The following is a 23,833-nucleotide window of genomic DNA, read 5'->3' as shown; positions in this document are numbered from 1 at the left end:
TTAGAGCTTGTTTGCTTTAACAGTAACCTACAGCAGGGTTTTTCTCAACTCTTAAAGCTCCAAAATCAATACTGTTTATATTAATGATAATTGAAATGACTACATGTGATGCGAAAGCGGTCATTTGTAGTGACAAACCCACAGAGAATTATCACTATTTTAGCGCTGCAGAGCTTTTTAATCTTGATGGGAGTCTCACTGCCCTCATTAGCGTTGTTTCCAGCTGCAGCAGACAGCTGTTTCTACCAGAAAAACTCAAAACCAAATAAACCCACTGTACGCGTCCTGCCCAGCACCAAATGACAGACAGCTAAAGTTAGCATTTAGCTAGTGATAAAAGTAAAATATTTGGAGGCTAAAGAGCCTATTTCCCTCAGGAGTGGGTGGAGACCAAAACTAGAGCAAAAAGGGATTAAATACTGGACTTAATGACTATTGGTCCGTGTCTGCTTGATGTGTGACTTGGGCAACTGCTTGCCATACCTACGTTATGGGATCATAATATGTCACTGTTGTGTGTGTGTGTGTGTGTGTGTGTGTGTTGGGGGGGGCTGGAGCATTCCCAGTGCCAGGCTACAGAGGTGCACTTGAGCAAGGCACCAAACCCCCCACTGCATATGAGGCAGCCCCCTCGCTCTGACATCTCTCCAAACATAAATGCATGTGCACATGTCCTTTTTGTGCATGCCATGTGCGTGTATTTTTAGATCTGTGTGTGTGTGTGTTTGTAAAGTAAAAAAAAAAAAAAAAATAAATTAAATTTCCCCTCCAGGGATTAATTAAGTATGCCTTCCGCTTCTTGTGTTTGTAGCTTGTTGCACTCCTGAAAAATGGCCAAATAATAAATAAATACAGGTTCAAACCCCTTTAAGTAGGTATCTATTAAACAGTTTGCTAACAAGTTGGCCATAGCAGTTTTATAGGAGATAATAGTTCAGGGCTGTCTGTCAGCTTGTTTTGGATTTCTTCTGTCTCGTAATGGCCAAAAAGTGATCAGCGTAGCTTTAAGGAGTTTTCTTTTTATGATTAGAATGTTTGTAATGTGTTTGTAAGAGTTCATAATTATTATTCAAAATACAAAAACTCTATTTCACCCCCATTGCCAAACCACTTTTGAACTCGTCCATCAATATATTACATTTTTTGAAGAAAAACCAAAAACAAAAACTCATTCATGCAAAAGACGTATGCATCTTAGCTTGGGAAAAAGAAAACATCTCATTCCATCGTTCTGTCATTTCCTACAGTGCATCCCTTCGCCTACTGATACAGCAGACTGGCATCACTGTTGTGTTTGCATATCTTCTGACAGCGAACAATGTGGACTAGAAAGCAGGTACTTTAACAAAGAAGAGATTCTCCTCGGGGCAAACACAAGGGAAAAACTGCAGTTTGTCTCGTTCATGTTCCAAGCCACATGCAGACATTCATTGGAGCTCGTAGGTCTGCAAATCCCGTTTGCAGGGCCCACAGCTGTGCAGCGTAATGAGGGATATGGATAGGGAGGGATGCCACACAGGACAGCAGGGAGCAGCTTGTTAGCATAGTCCTCTGCCAGTGAAGGTGTTGCAGAGTTTTCGGTTGCAATTTAATTGGATGATCCTGTCAGCGTGTTTGTCTCTATAGGACAAGATGTCAGTGACTTTCAGTCAGCTCTGTAGACAACACACTGCAATCTACAAGTTAACAATGTGGGCATGAATAAGTCTCAGCTGCCAACTTGGATAACATTTTGCAGATTTTTATGTTTGACACATTTTGACTGTTGAATGTCAATGTTTTCTGTAGGTTCTTTGTTAGAACTCCTCATTAAATCAAAGTGTAAATAGGACATTTTAACTACTTTACCTGTCTCTTATGTTGCAGGTGTCAAACTGAAGCTCATTATAATTTCCCAGCAATCCTTGCTGAACCTGATTGAGACTCATTGGCTGGCTGTTGATGAAAATGAGCCGCACACACCCCTGGAAGGCCGGAGTCAGGTACTGACAGTCCACGGTGGGACAGCCTGGATGGAAATGACACAACCTTTTACCGCACAAGCCCTATGAACCTTTCAAGAAATATTATTCCTTTCATATCCTTTATATACCTTTCAAGAGAAAGAATTCTTAATATTGCATTGTGAGAATACATTACCTCCAAAGTAAAGGTTGCCTCTTGGTTCCAGTTGTTCCCACAGTTCAATGGAGGAGGACGGCTCACTGTCCACAGCCAAAGTGATCTGTAGATTCCTCGTGTTGAGACTCACAGAGTGCCACAGACCATCGTTGACTCTGGGACCTAAATAAGAACATTTTACATTAAAGGTGCTGTAGGTAGGATTGTGAAGATCCAGGACTTAGCCAAAGAATTTGAACATCGACAACTTCTCAGTCCCTCCCCCCCTTTCTGCTAAAGCCCAAACGGTCTCCTAAGCCCCTCTCCCCCACAAGGGAGAATGAATGTTTGTGCATGAGCAGTGATTGACACGCAGTTAGACCCCCCCCTGGCCCTGATTGGTCCATCTGAACAGGGAGCGGTGGATTTTTGCAAATCGCACTACAGGCTGTAGGTGGTGCCAGAGGAGCCAGATTTTTTATTTTTTTAATTACCAGCTTCATGTAGTTCTACTGGAATATAGGGTCAGTTTCAGCAAATATGACAGAACGTTAGTTTTATAAGTCTTACCTACTGCATCTTTAAGCCTCACTGAAATGGGAGTTTAATGGACTGTAGCATCGAGATAAATATTGTTTCCATTTCCCCATGGACCTGGAGGCTGGGAAGAATTTCTACCGCTGCACTCTGGTTCATCTGAGTGTGATATAGAGTCATAGTTGTATTGTTTTCTTAGCAGCCACCTTTGTTACAACAATGGCCACAAGAGAACATGGCAGTTTATTATTGATTTCCCTGTATTTGGGATTAGTTTGAGATTCACATTTAATTTTGTAGTATAGGTGCCCCTTTGCACAGTTGTTCACTTTACTGACACGAGAGACACTCAAGCCTCCTTCGTCGCTCAGAGCCTCAAGACAAAAATCTCTCCCTCCTCCGCTCTGTCATTTGTCAACAAAAATCATACTGCATATGTTATTAGTTAGATGAAGTTAAAGTTTAAATGAAGAGGAATAACACCAGCTTTTTGTGTTTGTTAAGTTATTATTAACAAATAAGTTGCATTTCCTGCCAGTGGTGTAAAACAACTAAGTACTAAGTCTTAACTGTACTGTAGGCCTACTCATTTCAGAGGGAATGACTTAAATGCTTTTTACTTCACTGCAATTTTTTGACAGCTAGTATAGTTATTAGTTATTTCACAGATTAAGATAAAAATCTATAATGATCATATCAAATATGATGCAGTGTTAATGTTAGTAACAATATATACTACTAGCTCGACCTTATCCAGCTACACTATTCCTAAAATACACTGTAAAATAAAACTGTGAGGAGCTATTTTGCATATTGAATACTTTTAATTGCATTCAAGTACATAGAGATAAAAACCTACATACTTTTACTCAAGAAAATTAATTAATTAATGGAATGCAGGACTTTTACTTGCACAAGAGTATTTCTTATATTACAGTATTGCTACTTTATTTAAAGTTACAATCTCTAAGATGTCTGTTTTGCTCTCTTTGGCGGCGCCTATGGCAATAAGCTGTAATTACAGGTGTGTTTGTTGGATCACACTTCCCAGAGAGACCGGAAAAAAACAGCACACCGCTTCACACTAAACTGAGTTAAAGAGCGAGTTTGTTGCGTTAGCTCTGCCTACTTTCTCTGGTGGATCAACCCCTGCTGGGTGATGGAAAACGCATCACTAACTGTGAGCCGCGTTTGATTTTTCTTGTTGTCACAGAAACAGTTTATAATACTGCAAATGCAAGGGCTTTCATCAGTGGGCCATACACTCAATCACCATTGTGTTACCTCATTCAGCGATAGATAGTGACTTAACAGACATTTATTTTAATGAAAATCTTCAAGATTATTACTTTAAATGTTTAAATGATCTGAATACTTCCTCTGCCACTGGTACTGTAAAAAGACTTGACTGACGTGGAAGTTGTTTCAGGATAAGTGTCCATTAAGTATACAATATAGTAAGTGCACTTTGTACTGGCACCAGGTAAGAACCCACTTTTTTAACTAACAAAAAATCACTTTTACCCACTAACTACCCACATATAATCACCCTGCTGCTCATTAGGCAAATTCCCTGCCTGGTTTTCTAAAAAAGGTACTAAACTGGCCCAAATCTTCTCATTATAAATTGTGCTTTATACTATGTGCTTGCACTCCATTTATTTTTATACCTGGGAGTAAAAATCCATCTAATAATCAAAAAAGATAAGTAGTTAGCCAACTCAGCTTGATCCACAAACCATTTTTCTTAAATTGACAGTGACAGCTCATCTAACAGAGCTGCAGCTGTTTAAGAAGACAATGGTAGCTGTGAATGGAAATTACTGAGCCACACCTCCATTCTGAATGTGTTAGGCGCAGACTAAATTAGCATCCAGATTGAGCTGTGCTGTGGTTTGGGAGCTCAGAGGGGACGAGATGGTCACGCAGTGCACACAGGGAATTTTTTTATTATTATTTTTAGTTAGTCTAAAATCAGATCCGTTCAGGCTCTTGGGGAAACTTAAAAATTTCACTCACTATCCAATGATGCCTGTCACTTCCAGAAAGCCATTTATCCCAGATGACAGTTAGTGCCATTGAGATCTCTTTCTCCACTCCATTGACTGTTTCATGGAACAAGTAGTGTAGCCGCGAGGGCTATCCCACTGAGTATCAATGGGAGTCCCCCCCCCCCCGCCCCCGTTTCAGCCCATATAATATATTTCATGATCTCCTTGCTGACCGGCTGGTGGCCAAGCTTGAAGTGTCAGAGTACTATCTAGGATACAGATCTAATGTTTTTTTTTTTTTTTTTTTTTTTTTTTTGTATCGCACCAGTAACCTGAAAAATAAAATATTTGCCTATTCGTCTTGTGTCTGAGACAACATCTCTGAGCCCCACTGCTGCCTCCGGGAAATACACAGTTTTATGTGACAGCTTCATGTCATTACTGCAGTGGCAGCAGCCTCAAGTCCTTGACAACTCCAACTAGCTGTAGATGCAGAGTGTAGTGAATGAAACAAAAGCTCATTTTGGATGTTGTTACCCATCGCTGACACTTGTGTATCTCCTGGCTTGACTGTAACTCTGCTTGCGTGAAAATTAAGACTATACTGAAGGCGCAGATCATTTCTGGGCCGAGCGGAGGAAGACACAGATCGATATTCTTTCCACATTAACGCTCTCGTGCACTTAGCTCGAGTACAGCACTTTATCAAACAGGTCCAATTGCATTTCTCCTTAAGCTGTTCTATTGTCTACTTGTCAAACTGAAAAGAAAACGGTTACATTTAAATTATTTGCAAAAACTTTGGCGAGGCCTGCAGCTCAGTTTAATGATCGCACTGAGCCATCTCCTCTACGCATCATTTGACAATGCTGTGAGGCATGTGGCAGTGTTCTACCTTGGGGAGGAGAGTGGTGAGAAAGGTGAGAATATTCTAAAATCCATGAACTTGACTTGACGTTTTAGTTAAATACCTCAGTTTAAGATTCACAACTTCCCTTATTTCCTGGGTGTTCACAGAGCTCGGAATGCATACAGAACTGCAGATTTTGCAGCTGAAAAAGATACTGCTGCACACGACAGGTAGCCTAGCATTGCCAGACCTTCCTCCACAGCGCTGCGGAGGAGGGTCTAGCTAGTCCACACAGCATTCCCGGGATGGGAGAAAAACGTGCTCTGGTTTATTGGCATTTCTTTAAACCAATCACGGATCATCATGGACGGAGCCATGGTGCCGCTGCAAAATAGTCTCGGGAAGGAACTTGTTTTGGTGGAACGTGTGTACGTTCAAAAGTTGTTTTAGTCATGCAACAGAAAACTCAGATTGGACAGATAGTCTAGCTAGCTGTCTGGATTTAACCTGCAGAGATCTGAGGAGCAGTTAACCATAGTCCTCAGAAATCCACCGGAGTTTAAAATTCCAACACAAAGAAAGCGGAGGGTGACGGACATCTGGCCGAAAAGAGGGACATCTGGCGGAATTTCCGGGAGCAACGGAGCAATCCTGGAAGTGGAACATCGTGGATATAGACTAGTCTATATCCTTAACATTCCACTTCCAGGATTGCCCCGGTGCCGCAGGAAATTCCACAGGATGCATGTATTTTCTGTTTCCTTCCGCTTTCTTTGTGTATCTATCTGTCCAATCTGAGTTTTCTCTCGCATGAGTATTTTGAAGCAGCCCTGTGCGGAGTTTAGCGCCACCCATGACGATTCTCATTGGTTTAAAGAAATGCCATTAAACCAGAGCACTTTTTCCTCCCATCCTCGAATGCTATGTGGAGTAGCCAGACCCTCCTTCAGCACGCTTTGAAGGAGGGTCTGGCAAAGCAAGACTACACTACAGGTAACTCTTTTAACTTTAAACAACCCCTAGCTCTGCACGCTCATGCGCACTGACCCAGCTGATCTTTACGCACCACAGGAACAATACAGATTTACCAGCAGTGAGGACGGTTTCCTCTGCTTGGATCTAACTGCTTGTGATTCAGCACATCCATCATAGAGAATATTTCCAGCTGCTCCAAGTATCATGCACCCTTTTAAGCATTACTTTGGGATTCTAATGAAATTAAGGAATGTACCCCCCACGTCTGTGTTTAATGCAGCACATTCACGCAGCATAAATCTGCGTTTTAATCACATTTACAGACTAGATCCGAGGGCTTATCCCTCGGTAGGTTTAAAATGTTAAAAGGCCTCTGTGCTGAGTAGCTAAATGAGCTGCCTGAATTTGTAACCAAGATGCTATCAGAGCTCTTGCTCAATAATAATTTCAGCTATGACCTCCACCCAAGGAGGAAGAAAAACCACGGAACCCTAATGAAAATAAGTAATACGAGTCAATTCCTATCAAACTAATATCAGACTCTTATCTCCTAAATTAATTTGCAGTGCAATGTTTACTTACACATTGTAATTATAAACAACAAGCGGACTCCAGGTCAAACTGCTCATGTGTTGCTGCTCAGAGGCGGTTCGTCCCTAGTGCACATAATTAAATACAGCTTGAGGTAAATTATATAAAAGGGAATATTGTCCCTTAGCTGTGGTTGTCTTCTCCATCTATATTTCCCTGCAGCCCACCATCTGCTGAAAGTCTGGCTTCCCCAAAACAATCACGGCTATCTGTATTATATTTGCTAAGCAATTTAATACGGAGGATTTTTTCTCTCTCAAAGTAATTCCAAGAAACTAAACTTTTTGGAGTTTGTTGAGGACAAAGGGTGTTATTTGAAATGTGGTTCCCTCACCAGATTTTTACTCTTTTTTTCCCCTCAAAAGATTTTTTAATTAATGCAGAAAACCAAGTCAGTGGTTCAATTAAAGTGTAATTTTTCTTGTAAACAAACAAAAGTTATGTTAACATTCAGTGTTACTCAGGGGTTCATGCATATACTGTATTGTACAAGTGAAGCCAAAACATAGGTCATAAATCCTGCCCCCCCCCATGTTAACGGATAGGAGATGGGCCAAATGGAAAAATCCAAGTACAAAGATGGTTTCTATCATTTTAGGAAGTTCTGATTACACTGATGTTTGTTCAAGTGTTCATATTTCTGATCAGTTTGATTTTTATTAGTTATTTGATGCTCTAAAAATGGGTAAAATGTCAAGATTGACAGCTGTGACTGACTGGCGATTGGTCGAGCAGGTGTATGGGCGCGACTTTGATACTGCGGCTCCACCGCCCGATCATTACTGCGGAGACTCTGGGACACTGAGGCTCGTATCAGGGATATTTTGATTTCACTTTTGCTGCCTCAAGATAACAATACGCCAAGAATTCACCTGAACACACCTCCCTGTAAGACCAGCACGCCCATGGGTGCAAAGATGGGCGCAGGTGCATTTGCTATTTAAACGACGCTGGCGCTGGACGGGAAATTGACAACTGCGTCGGTCTTAAACTAGCAAAGACACTTGCGTCGGGCTCTAAATGTGTTGAATGCATTTCCTTCCTCTTCTTCCTTTACTGACAACCCCCCCCCCCCCCCAAACTTACTATTTTTATCCACTGCAGTGCGAATTTTGAAGATGTACACTGCTTTCTGTTTCATGCTTACAGTATAGTACTGTATGTGTACATTAATTGCTTGTGTGGCTTAAATGGGAACTGATCTGTGGAGATTATCAAATCCACTTAATCACACACACACACACACACACACACACACACACACACACACACAATGGGCGCACACACACACACACACACACACACACACACACACACACACACACAGTAACTTAATAAATGCATGAGAAAATTAAAATGTTTTCAGTTTGCACACTGTATAAAGTAGAAAAGTTAGACTTTGGTCTGTGAGAAACAGGGAGAGAGTCCTCACGAACATGGTTATTCAATACATGTTTTCATGTGTTTTTGTTTTCTGTATGTGTGACTCACCAGCAGAGACCTCTGCTTTGGGTCGTCCTGAGCTGTGGAGGGTCAGCTGCAGCCGGCTGTTGCTGATCTGCATCTCCAGCCTTTGGGGCTCCGGGTTCAGCTGCACAGCGAGCAGCAGCCCATCCGGGTTCCATGTCCTGAACTGGAAGCGAACAGAGAAACCCCCCGTGGCAGACGCTGCTGACGGAAGCGACAGGAAGCTGCTGCTGGAGCTCAGAAAGGTGCAGGACACCAGCTGGGGCTGCGAACACGAGAAGGTCACATTGCCCTGGAGGACGACAAAACCCATAGACACAGATTTACACGCATCTTCAGCTACATGTTAGGGCAAGTTGGTCTCACGGGAAGTTCATTGTGACATGTCTGGAAATAAATGTCATGTTGATAGGCACACACAAAAAGGGAACAGATGGTTAACGAATCATGAGCAAAAACCCCAACCAAAATAATTACATTTAACCTTCAACCAGTTAAATTGAAATATCAATTTATCATCAGCAGCAATTTGTAGCCTGATAATTAGATGAGAATATAAATTCATAACAATGATACAAAAGGTATGCCACATTTTGCAGTGTGTGTTAAAACATGTTTAATTCTTAAAAGGAATTGTTGTTTTTTTTGGGAAAAAATACTTGTTTCTTGCAGAGTTGAATGAGAAGATCGATGCCACTCTCATTTCTGTCCATTAAGCACAAATACAGCTATACAAATATTGGAAACAGCTAGCCTGTTGAACAGAACCAGGCAGCGGTTTCTCCATTTCCAGTATTTGTGCATAGCTAAGATAATCAACTGCTGGCTGTAGCTCCATATTTCCCATCCAGATATGAGAATTGTTGTAAATAATCAATATCAGCTTAAGTGTAGGCCTACGCTATATTTAAAATATTTTGACAGATTTACCTTGCTTTCAGACAGCCCTTTCCGACGGGGAATTGACGCTGTTATCTATGTTCTCTTCAAAGCCACCAGACTCCTTTGACAAAAACTAGGGCTGTCAAATGATTACATTTTCTTAATCGCGATTAATTGTTGAATTTCTGTAGTTAATCGCGATTAATCGCATGTTTTATCACATTATTAAAATTCTATTATTTTGCATTTCAGAACTGTTTTTAAGTACATATTAACAATGGAAAGCAATTCTTACCAGTGTATCTTGATTGGGAATCAAATGAATGCAACAAAAGTGACTTTATGAACTTGATTTTAAGATTTGTATTTGTTTATTATATATTTAATCTAGTCACACATTTGAATCTAGAGTCAATATTAGGGTTGGGTATTGCTTGGTTTGGATACCGGTGTAAAGCGGTACTTTTAAAACGGTACCGGTGCCTTAACAGTGCCTGAACCGATACTTTTTAAGAAAGTAAAAAAAAAAGAAGGGTACTAAACAGTTGCCGACATTAAAGAACGGCTTGTTTATTGCTAAGGCCATATCGTCAAAATTAAATGTTTAATAATAATGTAATCACTATAACAATAACTTATTTCACTAGTAAATAGCTGTTGAATGACAAAAACAACCACCAGATGGGAAAACGGCATTTAACAACAACTTTGAATGCACCACGAGGCTGTAAATTACCAGTTTCATTGAACGCACCGTCTGTGTTTTTCCGACAATGGCAGCTGCAGACTGCTATATCCCGGTGTTGAATACTCTACAGTGAAATAGTCACACGTTACACCGTTTAGCGTTAGCTGTCAGCATTGTAACAGTGTTTAATCCAGCTAATAGCTAGCGATAGGCTAACGTTAGCTGCTGTCGAGTATAGTGTTAACTAGCGTCACGTGCAGCGATGTTTCTGTTGCCTGTAACGTCTGTTTCAGAGCATCAGAGAGAAGTGCAGACATATCAGTGGCACTGAAATGAGGCACCGAAATCCGCGTTGCTATTCCTGCAGCAGCAGGATGTGTTACGAGGAAGTACGGCAAAATAGTAGCCTGTTAGGCACGACGCAAAGCCGAGTGAAATGAAAATAAATTAATAAATGGCGGCATGCGATTAATACGATTAAAAAAAATTAACGCATTATGCTCGGCCCTTAATTGCATCGCGATTAACACGTTAATGCTGACAGCCCTAACAAAAACAGTAATTTTACCTCGCAAATTCTTTGTATTATTATGTGACTTTGGTGAATCCAAACTAAGCCTTTAAAACACCAAAGCCACACAATAATACATACAAACTTACCTGATTGAGGCAGTGGTAGACCAACAAATCCCGTGTTCTGCGAGGTAAAATTACTGTTTGTGTCAAAGGAGTCTGGTGGCTTTGAAGAGAGCATAGAGAACGGCTTCAATTCCCCATTGGAAAGGGCTGTCTAGCAAGGTAAAGCACTAAAAATATTCCTAATATAGCGTACACTTAAACTGATTGACTGATTTGAAACAGATTTTTTCAGGTGGCTAAAATATGATTAGCTGCTACACCATCCATACCAGTACATTGCTTAGCTTCCGTACTCCTGTCTGCTTGTCCAAACTGGGGGCATGCCGACCGCCATCTACTGTAGCTAACACACTAACTATGGAGAAGTACCTCATACAACCACACTTCAAAAGATCCAAACACCCCCCTCAAAACTTTCTTTTATTTTCCTTATCATTTGTAAATTAAAGAAATTCATAAAGATTCCTTTTTACCTGTAATAGTCTATGTGGTTCAGAGGTTGTCTAAACTCCAAAACAAGCAGTATGTGGATAAGGATAGATCCAAAGATGAATCCATGACTTTTATTTGTTCCAAACCAACATGGCAGAACATCCCAGATTAGACCATTTAAGTGTATATTTTAGTTTAATTCTGTGCCGTGCAGAAGTTGTGTTTGGTACATCCAAACACAGACTGGTCCTGTCTGTTAAGGTCAGAGTCCCATTAGTCCCAGTGCCTGCAGGCCAGCACACAGCAATCACAGCTCTTTGACTCTCAATGTGATTCCCTCCCATCAACCTCAGGGAAATAGTCCCATTGAAATTCCATTACAGCTGCCATCATGGCAGCTTCACTGCTTCTGTTGTCAGTAAAGGCCTTTTAACACAGCAATCAGACTTTAGAGGCAGAGGGTGTCTCAGATGAGATGTGGCGTGTGGATCTTTGGCTGACCTGTCTGATTGTGTAGAGGGTTGACTCTTTAGATTGATCCATTCACACACTTGGACTTAATGATATACAAGTGAGGATCACAATGGACGTCATGATTGTTTAACGTTATTCTCTCCTTCCAGTTTTCGGACCAGAAAGCCTTATCGGACTAATCAAATATCATCACAAATCAGCCTAGCAAAGAACAACAGCAAGGAGAAAAAGTCTATCCTCCATTTTAGTTCAGACAGAAATATCTTAATAACTATTGGATGGATTGCCATGATATTTTGTACAGACATGTATGGTCCACAGATGATGTTTCCTATGGACTTTTGTGATCCTCTGACTTTTCCTCTAGCGCCACCATGAGGTTTACATTTGTGGTTTTGAGTAAAATATCTCAACAACTATTGGATGGATTGCCAAGAGCTTTGGTACACGCATTCATGTCCACTCTGGATGAATTGTAATAACTTTGCTGATCCTGGGTTCACCTCTAGCGTCATCATCAGCTCAAAAAAATGTAAGTTGTCCAATACTTTAGTCATTGGCAAAATACCTGCAAAATGAATGACCCTCCCATACGTCTCAGGTGTACTTTTAATTTAATGCAAATTAGCAAATGCTAGCATATGATAAACATGATAAACATCATACCTGCTAAACATCAGCATGTTAGCGTTATCGCTGTGATCACGTTAGCATTTAGCTCAGAGCAGCTTAAAGAGCGGCTAGCATGGTATACTTGTTATAATCTTTTTGTGCTATTCTCGAAGCAATGTATCTTATTTATTTATTTATTTTTAAGTTTGGGCCAGCGTTCATATAATTAGGTTGTGTTTAACCAAAACATGTTGGAATAGAAAAAGAAACGCAAAATGCAATAAAAAATCTACAGAGTAGTTCAACGTTTTCTGCAAAAATCTAATAGGGCATTTACAGACAACCCCCAGCTCGCAGGCTGCCGTTGGATATTTTCCTGCATACTGTATGTATGGCTCATGTATTCATACAGTAGATTTATTATGTTATAAGTTTTGTTTTTAAAATGTAATTGTAAATCACTTTATTATATCATATATATATATACTGCCAATATATATATGAATCATTGCCTGAAGAGTGATGACCTCCTGTCATACAGGAGACTTATATGAACATTTATATAACCCACATTTATTTTTGTCAGACAGCTGTGCCATAGCTTCATCTCATGGTCATCACTCTTTGCTGTGCTGCTGTTTTATTCACTTTACTGCTAAACCATAGAATTACATTGAATATGCAACGTATATATACACACACAGTATATATGCCCACAAATGCGGGCTTTCGGTTTCTTTTTCTCTCTGTAGAATTGAATCAGTTTCCATTCCTTGTAGAGACTCTCTGCTCTGTAAGATGCCTTTTAAATGGAAAAGTGGTTCCTCACATCTCTCAGCATTTTTAATGCAGTAATTGTGTTTTTGGACTGACTATACCAAGCTCCAGGACAGACTCAACCTAGATCTACAAGGGAAGCTGCACATTTTTCCTGACACAGTACAAAGAGTATTCGTCCTTGTCAGCAGTAGAGCCAATAGGTCGATATATCGGCCGATATTAGTTTATCAAAGATTTATCGGTGTATTCCATTACATTACATAACATTACATTTCATTTAGCTGACGCTTTTTTCCAAAGCGACTTCCAATAAGTGCATTCAACCATACAAACTCAGAACAGCAAGAATCACACAGAATAAGTACAGTAGCTTGAAATAAGCCAAACTACAAAGTGCCACATGTAAGTGCAATTTGTTTTTATATAACCATCATCTTTATAGCCAAGGTGCAGTTGGAAGAGACGTGCTTTTAGCCTGCGGCAGAAGATGTGTAGACTTTTAGCTGTCCTGATGTCAGCTTGTTCCACCATTAAGGCGTATCTGTCACTAATAAATAAATAAAAAAACGTACAGAAATGCAAAAGATGTGTTTGAGGTCATTTAGAAACTATTACAAATCGTGTATTTTCCTCTGCTACATTTATCTGACAGCTGTAATGACCAAATACCTGTTAATTGTCTTAAAATCCATGGGGTTGAATCAAATTTTAAAAAGCTTTGTGTTTAAAAAAAGAATGTTGGCCAATTTATTTTTAACAGATTTTGAAAAACTCAAATATTGATATCCGTATTCGCATCAAAATCCAGTATCAGTCCGGGTCTATTCATCTATCTCAAGCTCTTCAGGACTCATCTTCAAAAGGAAGATCTGACACATTTTACACTACATGTATTTTTTATATTACATACATTTTTAATATTAGTGTTTCGCTTCAAATGAGTTGTACAATATCCATTCACATCATCTATATATAGTATATATAATTCTCATTCTTTTCCAACTTTATCTTTGGTTTTGTAATAAGTATTCTACAGTACCTAGTTGTATGTACAGTGTTGACTGGCTTTTATGTTCATCATGTAATGTGTTATGTATGGTATTTTAGGGTTGGACCCCAGGAAGATTAGCTGATTGCCATGGCATCAACTAATAGCAGTGGTGGAAGAAATATTCAGATCTTTTAAAAATACTTAAGTAAAAATACTAATATCACACTGTAAAAATACTGTGTTACAAGTAAAAGTCCTGCATTGAAAATGTTACTTAAGTAAAAGTATGTAAGTATCACCAGGAAAATGTACTTAAAGTATTAAAAGTAAAAGTACTCGATGCAGAAAAATCAAAATTAAAGTGTTTAATGGTCTAATTATTTCAGCTGGACTTGTAGGCCGTTATATTGTTGGGTAGTTCAATTCATAATAAAACATCGTACTTTATAAACTACAAGTGTTTTGTGTGGAAAAATCTTAATTTGTAAATTACCTAGTAGCTAAAGCTGTCACATTAATGTAGTGGAGTGAAAAATACAATATTTCTCTCTGAAATGTAGCGGAGTAGAAGTAGGAAGTGGCATGAAAAGAAAAGACTTACGTAAAGTACAAGTACCTAATTTGTACTTAAGTATAGTACTCGAGTAAAGGTATTTAGTTACATTCCACCACTGACTAATAGGGATCCTTTTAATAACTTGTACAACACTGAACTTCTCCCAACTCACCACGCTGTGTATCTGCGGCTTGCGTCTCTTGGCCAGGTCTATGATATTGATCCCATTGTAGTAGAGGTTCTCCATGCAGCCGTGGAAGTTCTTCCTCAAAAATGTGCCAGGTTTGCCAGGCAGTGGGATGCCTCCAAAACTCAGCTTTGAAGAAGGGAAAACAGACAAGGTAGACCTCTTAGCACCAAATGCAAGTCAAGTCAACTCATCTTTATTTATATAGCACATTTAAAACCAGGGCAGATGGGGTGAAGTACAGTATGCCTCGATACATAGATAAACAACAGCAGGCTACATAAATAAAAAGTACATAACAAACACAACATCACAAAACAACTTGCACGGTAAAACCAACGTCAAAAAATAAGGAAGTTAGAAGAGTGAATTAAATCAGTAAGTAAGTGCTCAAATTATGCTTTTTGGCTTTTCCCCTTTCCTTTATTGTGTTATATATCTTTTCTTGTGCATGTTATAGGTTTACAAAGTGAAAAAGCCCAAAGTCCACCCCAAAGGGACTTACCATCTCCAACAGAAAACACTGTTCACAAACTGCTCCAAACAGCTCTATTGTAGTCCAGCCTTTACTTCAGAGACAAACGTGGTCACTTTGTAACACACGTTATAATCAGTGTTGGTCAAGTTACTTCCAAAATGTAATACATTATAGATTACTAGTTACTGTCATTTGAGAATAATTAGTTATATTACAATATTACTGTCTCTGAATTGTAATGCGTTACACTACTTTTGCATTACTTTTGAGTTACTTTCACCAAAATAACAGGGGGAGTTTGATTTGGCAGCTAGCTTGTGAATTTCACCACCGGATCAATAAAGTCTCCTCTTTATCCACTTTAATACTTCATAGATTATTCATATTTTGTATAATTAATATAAATATGCAAAGTAATTAAAGCTATAAAAAAAGTAAAACGTATAATAAAAAGTAGGAGAAAATGAAAATACTCAATTACAAGTATGGCATTGTTGTAAAATGTTTGTTTATAGCACTTGAATAAGAAATCCATGTTGTTTAGTTTAAAGGAAAATGTTCAATTATAGTGTGATTACTCACTATTTACATTATTTACAGTAGGCCTACTTGATTTACAGCTGATTTGTGAAAAGGTAGCCTACACAACCTTATTTAACAGTAATTTAGTTTTAAGTTTTTTTTAGAAGTTGTCTGTTGTGTAGCTGTCAGTACCATGGATGTGCTAGCTTACTGAGATGCAACATGTCCGTCAGGCTCAAGTTGTTCACTTTCTTGTTTGTAAAACTGCAACATATTGAACAGTAAATGGTCACAGTAAAAGACAAGCGCTTTTGGTCATCATTCGAAGCCACTACAGGCATAGTTACTTTCCACCGCTGATAAAATGCAATGATATTTACGTGTAGCAAGCCTCAACATTAATTCCCGACATGTTTATATCTGTCAGCCGCTGACGTACCGTCACCTGTTGGGACATACATGCTGTCCGTACTGTCTCTGGTTCTGACCACGGGAACAGAAACAGGACAGCTCACTTCAACGCAGCGTAATAACTCCTGAAAATAATATCCATCTCGCAAATGTATTTGTCTCTGCAGTCATCAACCACCGAATACAGCGACAGGAAAATAATACGGCTTTTTTTTTCCTGTGAACAAATCCTTAAAAAAAACAATGCACCACTAAATGCTGCGTTAAAATGCGTTGTAACTCGTGTTACTGACATTGTAACGAGTATAATATTACCAAAATTCAATTAGTAATGCGTTATATTACGGCGTTACAGAAAAAAGGAATACATTACTGTAATTGCGTTACTTTTGTAACGCGTTACTCCCAACACTGGTTATAATGCTCGCCTAGCTGCTAGCATGGCACGCCCTCATACTCTGCTTCTGACTGGCTAGTAGTCCTTACCTAGCTATTGCGCATGTGCGACTCCCAACAAAGATGTAACAGAAGTGAGATGCCTCACTCTGTAGCTAAAACAGAGAGCTCAACACACAGGGTGAAAAGAGGAGGTGCAGCAATGTGCAGTATGACATAAATATGGCGTTTTTTGAAAATTGAACCATGCAAACCTATTCTGGTACAACCTCTAAATACAAGTATGAACCTGAAAATGAGCATAATATGAGCACTTTAAAAGCAGTATAGGGAATACAAAGACAGATGGTGGTGATGGCTTGACAGAAGCCAGACAGCCTCAGACGTCGCTAAAAGCAAGAAAACAAAATGTAATGGAGACATTGATCCAACATAACAAGTACAAAAATGTATATTCATGTATGTAATTTTATTTAAAGAAAAATATATATATAAAATGACATTCACATTCTGCTCTGTATTTACTGTATGCTAAACCATCACAGTCTCAAAATACATTCACAGACATATTCTCACAAGTTGCTGCATGAACAGCTCAGTCAGTGATCCAGAAAGTGAGAAAACATGACCCACTCGCTGGATCCAAACATACACTGTAGAGCCACTATGTGCATACAGAATTCTGGTCTGGAGCTGTTGTTCATGGTTTGGCGTATGTCCTTTAGTTCCAACAAAGGGAAATCATTTCCTTATTCAAGATGACAATGCCCCTATGCACAAAGAGTGGTCCTTAAATAAAAGTGTTTTTTCCCTCCGATTTTGGTGTGGAAGAACTTGGCTGGCCTGCACAGAGCCCATCAAACAGCTTTGGGATGAATGGGAACTCTGACTGCGAGCCAGACCTTATCACCAAACATCAGAGTTGGACCTCACTAATGCTAGTGTGGCTGAATGGAAGCAAATCCCTGCAGCCAGGTTCCAAAATCTTTTTGAAAGCCATCCCAGAAGAATGAAGGCTGTTGTAGCAGCAGATGAATGCCCATTGTGGATTTCTATGGTGTAATAAGTATGCATGTTGTATTTCAACACTGGCAGCAATTGTGCAAATCCAAATTGCATCTCTGAAGGTGATATTTTAAAGGAAAGGTTAACGGTTCAATTATTGTCATTTCTAAGCACTTACATACAGTACATTGAAACAAAATGTGTCCTCTGCATTTAACCCAGTGGTTCCCAAACCTGTTTCTGCCAGGCCCCCCTTTTGTAGATAAAAAACATTCCCCTCCTGATTAATCGTCAGTCCTTGTCCATGCTTTGCTAGCATAGCAGTGGAACCATGCATTATTAATTCATATTTAGCCTTGCCGCGCCGCGCCCTGCCCGGGGATCGAACCCATTACTCAGCAGTGCCTACAAGCCACCGTGCCGCGGAAATGACCCTTAGTTAAGCCTCGCCCGCCTATTACTGTTGCTGTGCAAGCTTTTCATTCTCACACAACACATATACAGTTTACAACAGCCGCAGATTTACCAGTGGAATTCAAAAGTATTTTTTTTTAAAGTTCTTGATTTCAGAAAGAGGCAGTAAAAAAAAGCAGCTGGCTTCTAAATTCTAGCCGCCAATTGTCAATTTTGGCGGCTGAAATGACAACTGTCGTTTTATAATTTTATCGTCTCTAGCTAGCTAATTAACCGTAGCTCCCTGCAGTTGGTTGAAAACAATGTCTCAGTCTGATTTATTTTTAAAAGGAGAAACCTGTAAAAGACCGGTAAATATGCACTTGTTGGCTACATGAATTATACTGTATGGGTTTAGTGACCAATCAATAAATATGTTTCTAAAATTACAGAAAGACATTAGCTGTGTTTGAAACCGTTCCCTCATTCACTCACTCACTATTCCCAATATAGTGTTTCTTAAATAGTGAACGATATAGACCAAACAAGATTTCAGACACTCTCTGAAAACACATTGTTGCGTGACTTGCGTCAGAAGATGCGGTGGTTATTTGTGTGACAGAGGCGGGCGCAGAAACACAGAGAAAACAGCAGCAATGCAGTGGGAATCTTCACATATTTACATCTTCCACAGTGAACCTGTACATGTGTGAGGGCAGACTGGCAGGTGAAGAACTAAGGCAATAAAAAAGCAAACCTATACACACAATGATGTCCTCTCCATTTACTTAGATGATGTATGACAGAGTGACAGAGGCGGGCGCATCATGTAAACAAACCGAAACAAAAATACTTCTAATACGTCCCTGAAACAAACCGAGCACTCAGGAGGATAGTAAAAGGTTGTATATTATATATGTATATATATATATATATATATATATGTATTCTAATGTTCAGAAATGGAAGCCCACTCCATTTTTCCTTTTCAGTTTTCGCAGTTGCTTCTGCTTCTTCTTCTCCTCCGGGAAAACACGGCCGTGTTGCATTGTGGTATACGGGAGTTAAATGTAGAGTGCATCGTATGTACACTCAAATTAGCTGTGCATTGTGGGTATTTTATAGTTGACTTTATAGTGAATGAATTTAACCGCGGAGGATTCGAACACCACTACAAAATGGCAAACACACTATTTCCGTGATAGGGAACGGTTCACACATACATAATCTGAGTGATCTATCTTTTTAATTATGGTTTGAATATGTTTAGAATATTCTAGAATTCAAAAATAAATAATAATAATTCACCGCATTCAATGTGAATGTGTCTCACAATGTTAATGCTGTGCAAAAGTCTGTAGATGTTGGCAGTCCTCTTGGCAATCTGTTATTCCTTTGAGACAACAAAAATAACTCGTCTCTGCTACATTTCTGTTTCTTCTCTTTCCATAAGGAAGATGTCATTTCAAAACATGCTTCTTCCCAAGGGCTTCCAGTATATAGACTAGAATCTGTTTACTATAGTACTCCACTGCCTCATATCTATTTTATTAATGATAGGGGTGTCTGGCCCTCACTGGATGAACGCATAAAGGAGAGACATTCACATTTACAAAGCTGCAGTTATGTAATTGAATCATCCCAGGGCCTCACCTCGTAGTCCACCTCCAGTGAGTGCCCTTCTCCTTTGGTCTGGAAGTGCTGTGTGTGGGAGTCCACTGTGAGGTTAACCTGCTTGTTGAAACGCTCTATATGAACCGAGTGCCACTGCTGGTCGTCCAGCAGACTGCCCACGGTGACGGCAACGCGGCCGCTGCTGAACCTCAGCCTGCTGTCGTCTGCAGAAACACAGAGAAAACAGCAGCAACGCAGTGAGAAGCTTCACATATCTAAATCTTCCACAGTGAACCTGTACATGTGTGAGGGCAGACTGGCAGGTGAAGAACTAAGCCAATAAAAAAGCAAACCTATACACACAATGATGTCCTCTCCATTTACTTAGATGATATCTATGAGAATAGAAACAGGTAAATTGGTATGAAAGTATGTGCTACTTAAATGATTAATTGCACTATGAATCATACTGTAAACAGAACAAAGAATCACTGACCATTATGCTAATCAAACCTTTGTTTAAGTCATTTTGCTGGTTTAAACTCTGGCAATGTGACAATTTTGCTGGTTTAAACTCTGGCAGAACGGATCAGCACCCGCTTACATCCAGGACATGGTCAAACCATATACCCCAACCCGCCCACTTCGTTCTGCATCAGCCAAACTGCTGGCTGCTCCCTCACAGCGAGGGAGAACTAATCACTCAACGAAATCCCGACTGTTCACTGTCCTGGCTCCCAAATGGTGGAACGAGCTCCCCATCGATATCAGGATGGCCGAAAGCCTACACATCTTCCGCCGAAGGCTAAAAACACATCTCTTCCGACTACACCTCGGATAAAAAAAAAAAAAAAATTCTTGAACTTGCACTTTCGAACCTGCACTTTCATTTGTCTCTTTGTAGCTTTGCTTATTTAAAGCTAATGTATTTGCACTTACTACTTGTTGTCTGGAGTTTGAACCTTCACAGTTGAAAGCACTTAATTGTAAGTCGCTTTGGATAAAAGCGTCAGCTAAATGACATGTAATGTAATGTAATGTAATTTTCTTATGTTTTTCTTGGTATTGTTGTGAGTCAAATGCATTTGCTTGGAAAACAGCAATCTGACTTGAAGATATGTATACCTCTACATCTTTTGTTTTCTCTTTTTACTTTTAAATAAGCAATTGCAATAAGCAATGATTTAGCAATTTGAAGACACAACCGTGGCCTTTGGTATGTCGTGACAAAACTCCCATTACCGGGTGGAACTGAGGTGAGATGTACAAATGACAACCTTAACATTGCTGCAGTACCCCTCAATCGTGACGGTGAGACTAAATTCTTGTGGAAATAAAAGATTGATTTGAGAGAGAGAGAGAGCGCATTTCACCTAAGTTGAGGTAGAGGTCCAATCTTCCTCGGTGAAGCTCCAGGGTGATGTAATCTCCTCGCTGCCCCTCTCCGTGCAGTAAAACACCCTCGGCCTGATGGCTCTTGAAGCGGAGAGAGATCACATCCTTCACCGTTGACATGGACTTCTGGTTGAACCGATACAGCAAGGAGCTTCTGCTGTCAAAGTCTGCCACATACGACTCTAAAAGAGAATCACAAGTACTCTTGAATCAGTAAAGCACTCTTAAAATGGAAAACATGTTCCATTTGTCTGTGAAAATTGCACCATTTAAAAAAAAAAAATGAAGTTACTATAGGTGGAATTTAACTAAGTGCATTTACTCAAGTACTGTACTAAAGTACAAATTTGAGGTACTTGTACTTTACTTGAGTCTTTTCTTTTCATTCTACTTTGTACTTCTACTCCACTAGATCTCAGAGAGAAATATTGTACTTTTTACTCCACTACATTCATCTGACAGCTTTAGATACTAGTAACTTTACAAATTAAGACTTTTGCACACACGCACACACACACACACACACACACACACACACACACACACACACACACACGTAGTTTATAAAATACGATGTTGTATTAAAAATTAGACTACCCAACAATATACAGGCCTACAAGTCCAGCTGAAATGATTACACTATTAAACACTTAGTTGATTGACAGAACTGTTTGGATCGTTTCCAATTTCTAAAATGTGAGGATTTTTCTGCATTGAGTACTTTTAATTTGAATACTTTAAGTACATTTTCCTAATGATACTTAAATACTTTTACGTAAGTAACATTTTCAATGCAGGACTTTTAACTTGGAACTGATTATTTTTTTTACAATGTGGTATTAGTAGTTTTACTTAAGTAAAGGATCTGAATACTTCTTCCACTGCTGAGTGTCACGGTCTAGAAAATTGCTCTCACAAGTAAGTCTGCATCGATTTATGAGCTAAATGCATCATTCATAGGCTACTTCATTTTCCAAATGATTTGCCAAACACAGCAATTTCATTTGACTATTAACTGTTAGTTACTTAATCACATGGATGATAAAAACACAAGGCAATTTCTAATGGTAAATAACAAATCTTTATTGTGTCACTAAGGAGGCAAAGAGGACTTGCATTAAGTAATCTAACATGAGATGGATTCATTATTTTGGTATCGATCCTATTGACACTGATATCAATAGTCAAAACAAGATTTAGTATCAATTCTTTGGGGATCGATCCGCCAATGCCCACCCCTAGTGAAATGCCATTTTATTTAAGGCATAACATAACTACTGGCTGCAATAATACATACAATAATACATTCAGCAGTACCAGCGTCAAAACAACAAAACAATTAAAAATATAATAATAACTTTATTTTTATTTGTATAGCACCTTTAAACAACAACAGCTCACAAAGTGCTTTAACAGAAGAAACAAAAGCATAAACAAAACATAAATATACACAGCACATCAGTACACTTAACTTAACATACACAACAAAAGATGGGGCAGCTCTAAAGGACAGGAAGGAGAAAAAGAAAATTCACAAGTAGATCGAAGAAGAAGAAATAGCAACTTATAGGAGGGCAGTCAGTAAGTGGCGATGGACAGAGAAAAGGCCAAAGGATAAAAAGACAGCATCACATAAAAGCAAGTCTATAAAAATGTGTTTCAAGAAGTTATTTAAAAGAAGTCACTGATTCAGCTACAACGTTTAAGTAGCAGTAACAGTCTGCACGGTCTTTCCCCAGCCGAGTCAAAAACCAAATAACTGCACAGGTTTAGCAGTCTTGACACAGTCGCGCGGCTCTGATAATTGCTGTTATACAACAGCGATCTGAGTGAGGAAGGAAAAAGAGTACTGCACCCAAACCAGCTACCTGCCTGTCAAAATGGAGAGAATCTCAATCTCCATTACACTCCCTCTCTTCCACTTTCACCGTTCTTGTACAATTAATGATTTCAGGAGAATCCTGACAGATATACTGGAGATCAGTGGCATTCAGTGTCACCTCTATATAATCCTGCTTCTGAGAGACAATCCTGCAGCAGAATGAGCTGCATGGCAATGTAACCGTTCTCAGTCTTTCTGGGCAGATTCTGTAGTTTCTGTAGGTTAACTCGTTCATCAACTACATTGTAACTAACTTGGCATTTTCAATAGTTTATAAGCATACACAAATATACTGACCAATGGAGGAACAAGGAGTACACAAGGCAGGCAGCATCGGTTTTATCCAACATTAACACACTTCGCTAGTGTGTGATGGTGGGGCATCATAAAACTGATCACTGTGAGATATTCAGAGAGTGTTTCACAGTGCATTAATTCACTAGCTCATCTAGTTAGTGCTGCTTCACAATGCGCGAGAGAGGTGTGCCAGTGAATCCCCATTACATGTATTTTATGGAGGATTTCTCAGGCTATAATAGTGTCTTTTTATCATGAACTGTATAGGTTCAGTTTGTTTTTACATCGCATTACAATCACGTAAGTATGGATGTATTTGAATGTAATCCTTTATGATTAAATCTTTTGAAGACAATAATTGAATTATGTTCTTTCGAGAATTTGTTATCTTAAGGGTAATTACTTTAATTGTAGTCATGAAGCCCGGCATTAAGGGCAACACGCGCTGGCGGCATGCGATGCACTTTGACCAGCTGTGTCTTGCTCACAGGCTGATGCTCCGGTGTCAGGAATGGCACATCCCAGACACCGTACTTTTATTATTTCTTCTGTCTGGAAGGCACATCTGGTGTGTGCTTCACTACTCAAAGTGTTTGTTGGCCTTTTCTACTCCTTTTGTCATTTTTACCGGACCCTACGCCGGTCCTTACGGCGGACCTTACGCCGGACCTTACGCCGTCGTCACCTC

At 39.4% G+C, this 23,833-nt stretch overlaps 1 protein-coding gene across 1 annotated transcript in view; it reads right to left on the bottom strand.

The window, feature by feature from the left end:
• Nucleotides 1-23,833, bottom strand: part of cntnap5a (contactin associated protein family member 5a) — a 105,074-nt gene that overhangs the window by 42,870 nt on the left and 38,371 nt on the right. The window contains exons 5-10 of the mRNA XM_031308520.2: nucleotides 20,945-21,148; nucleotides 19,611-19,795; nucleotides 14,738-14,881; nucleotides 8,536-8,803; nucleotides 2,140-2,283; nucleotides 1,849-2,008 (exon numbers count right to left, since the gene is read on the bottom strand). Coding sequence (XP_031164380.1) covers nucleotides 1,849-2,008; nucleotides 2,140-2,283; nucleotides 8,536-8,803; nucleotides 14,738-14,881; nucleotides 19,611-19,795; nucleotides 20,945-21,148 — 1,105 coding nt within the window. The remainder of the gene's footprint in view (nucleotides 1-1,848; nucleotides 2,009-2,139; nucleotides 2,284-8,535; nucleotides 8,804-14,737; nucleotides 14,882-19,610; nucleotides 19,796-20,944; nucleotides 21,149-23,833) is intronic.

This window comes from Sander lucioperca, chromosome 8 (assembly GCF_008315115.2).
Source record: "Sander lucioperca isolate FBNREF2018 chromosome 8, SLUC_FBN_1.2, whole genome shotgun sequence".
NCBI classification, from domain to species: domain Eukaryota; kingdom Metazoa; phylum Chordata; class Actinopteri; order Perciformes; family Percidae; genus Sander; species Sander lucioperca.
Note: the sequence above shows the minus strand (reverse complement) of the source record. Positions and strands in the feature narration are given on the sequence as shown.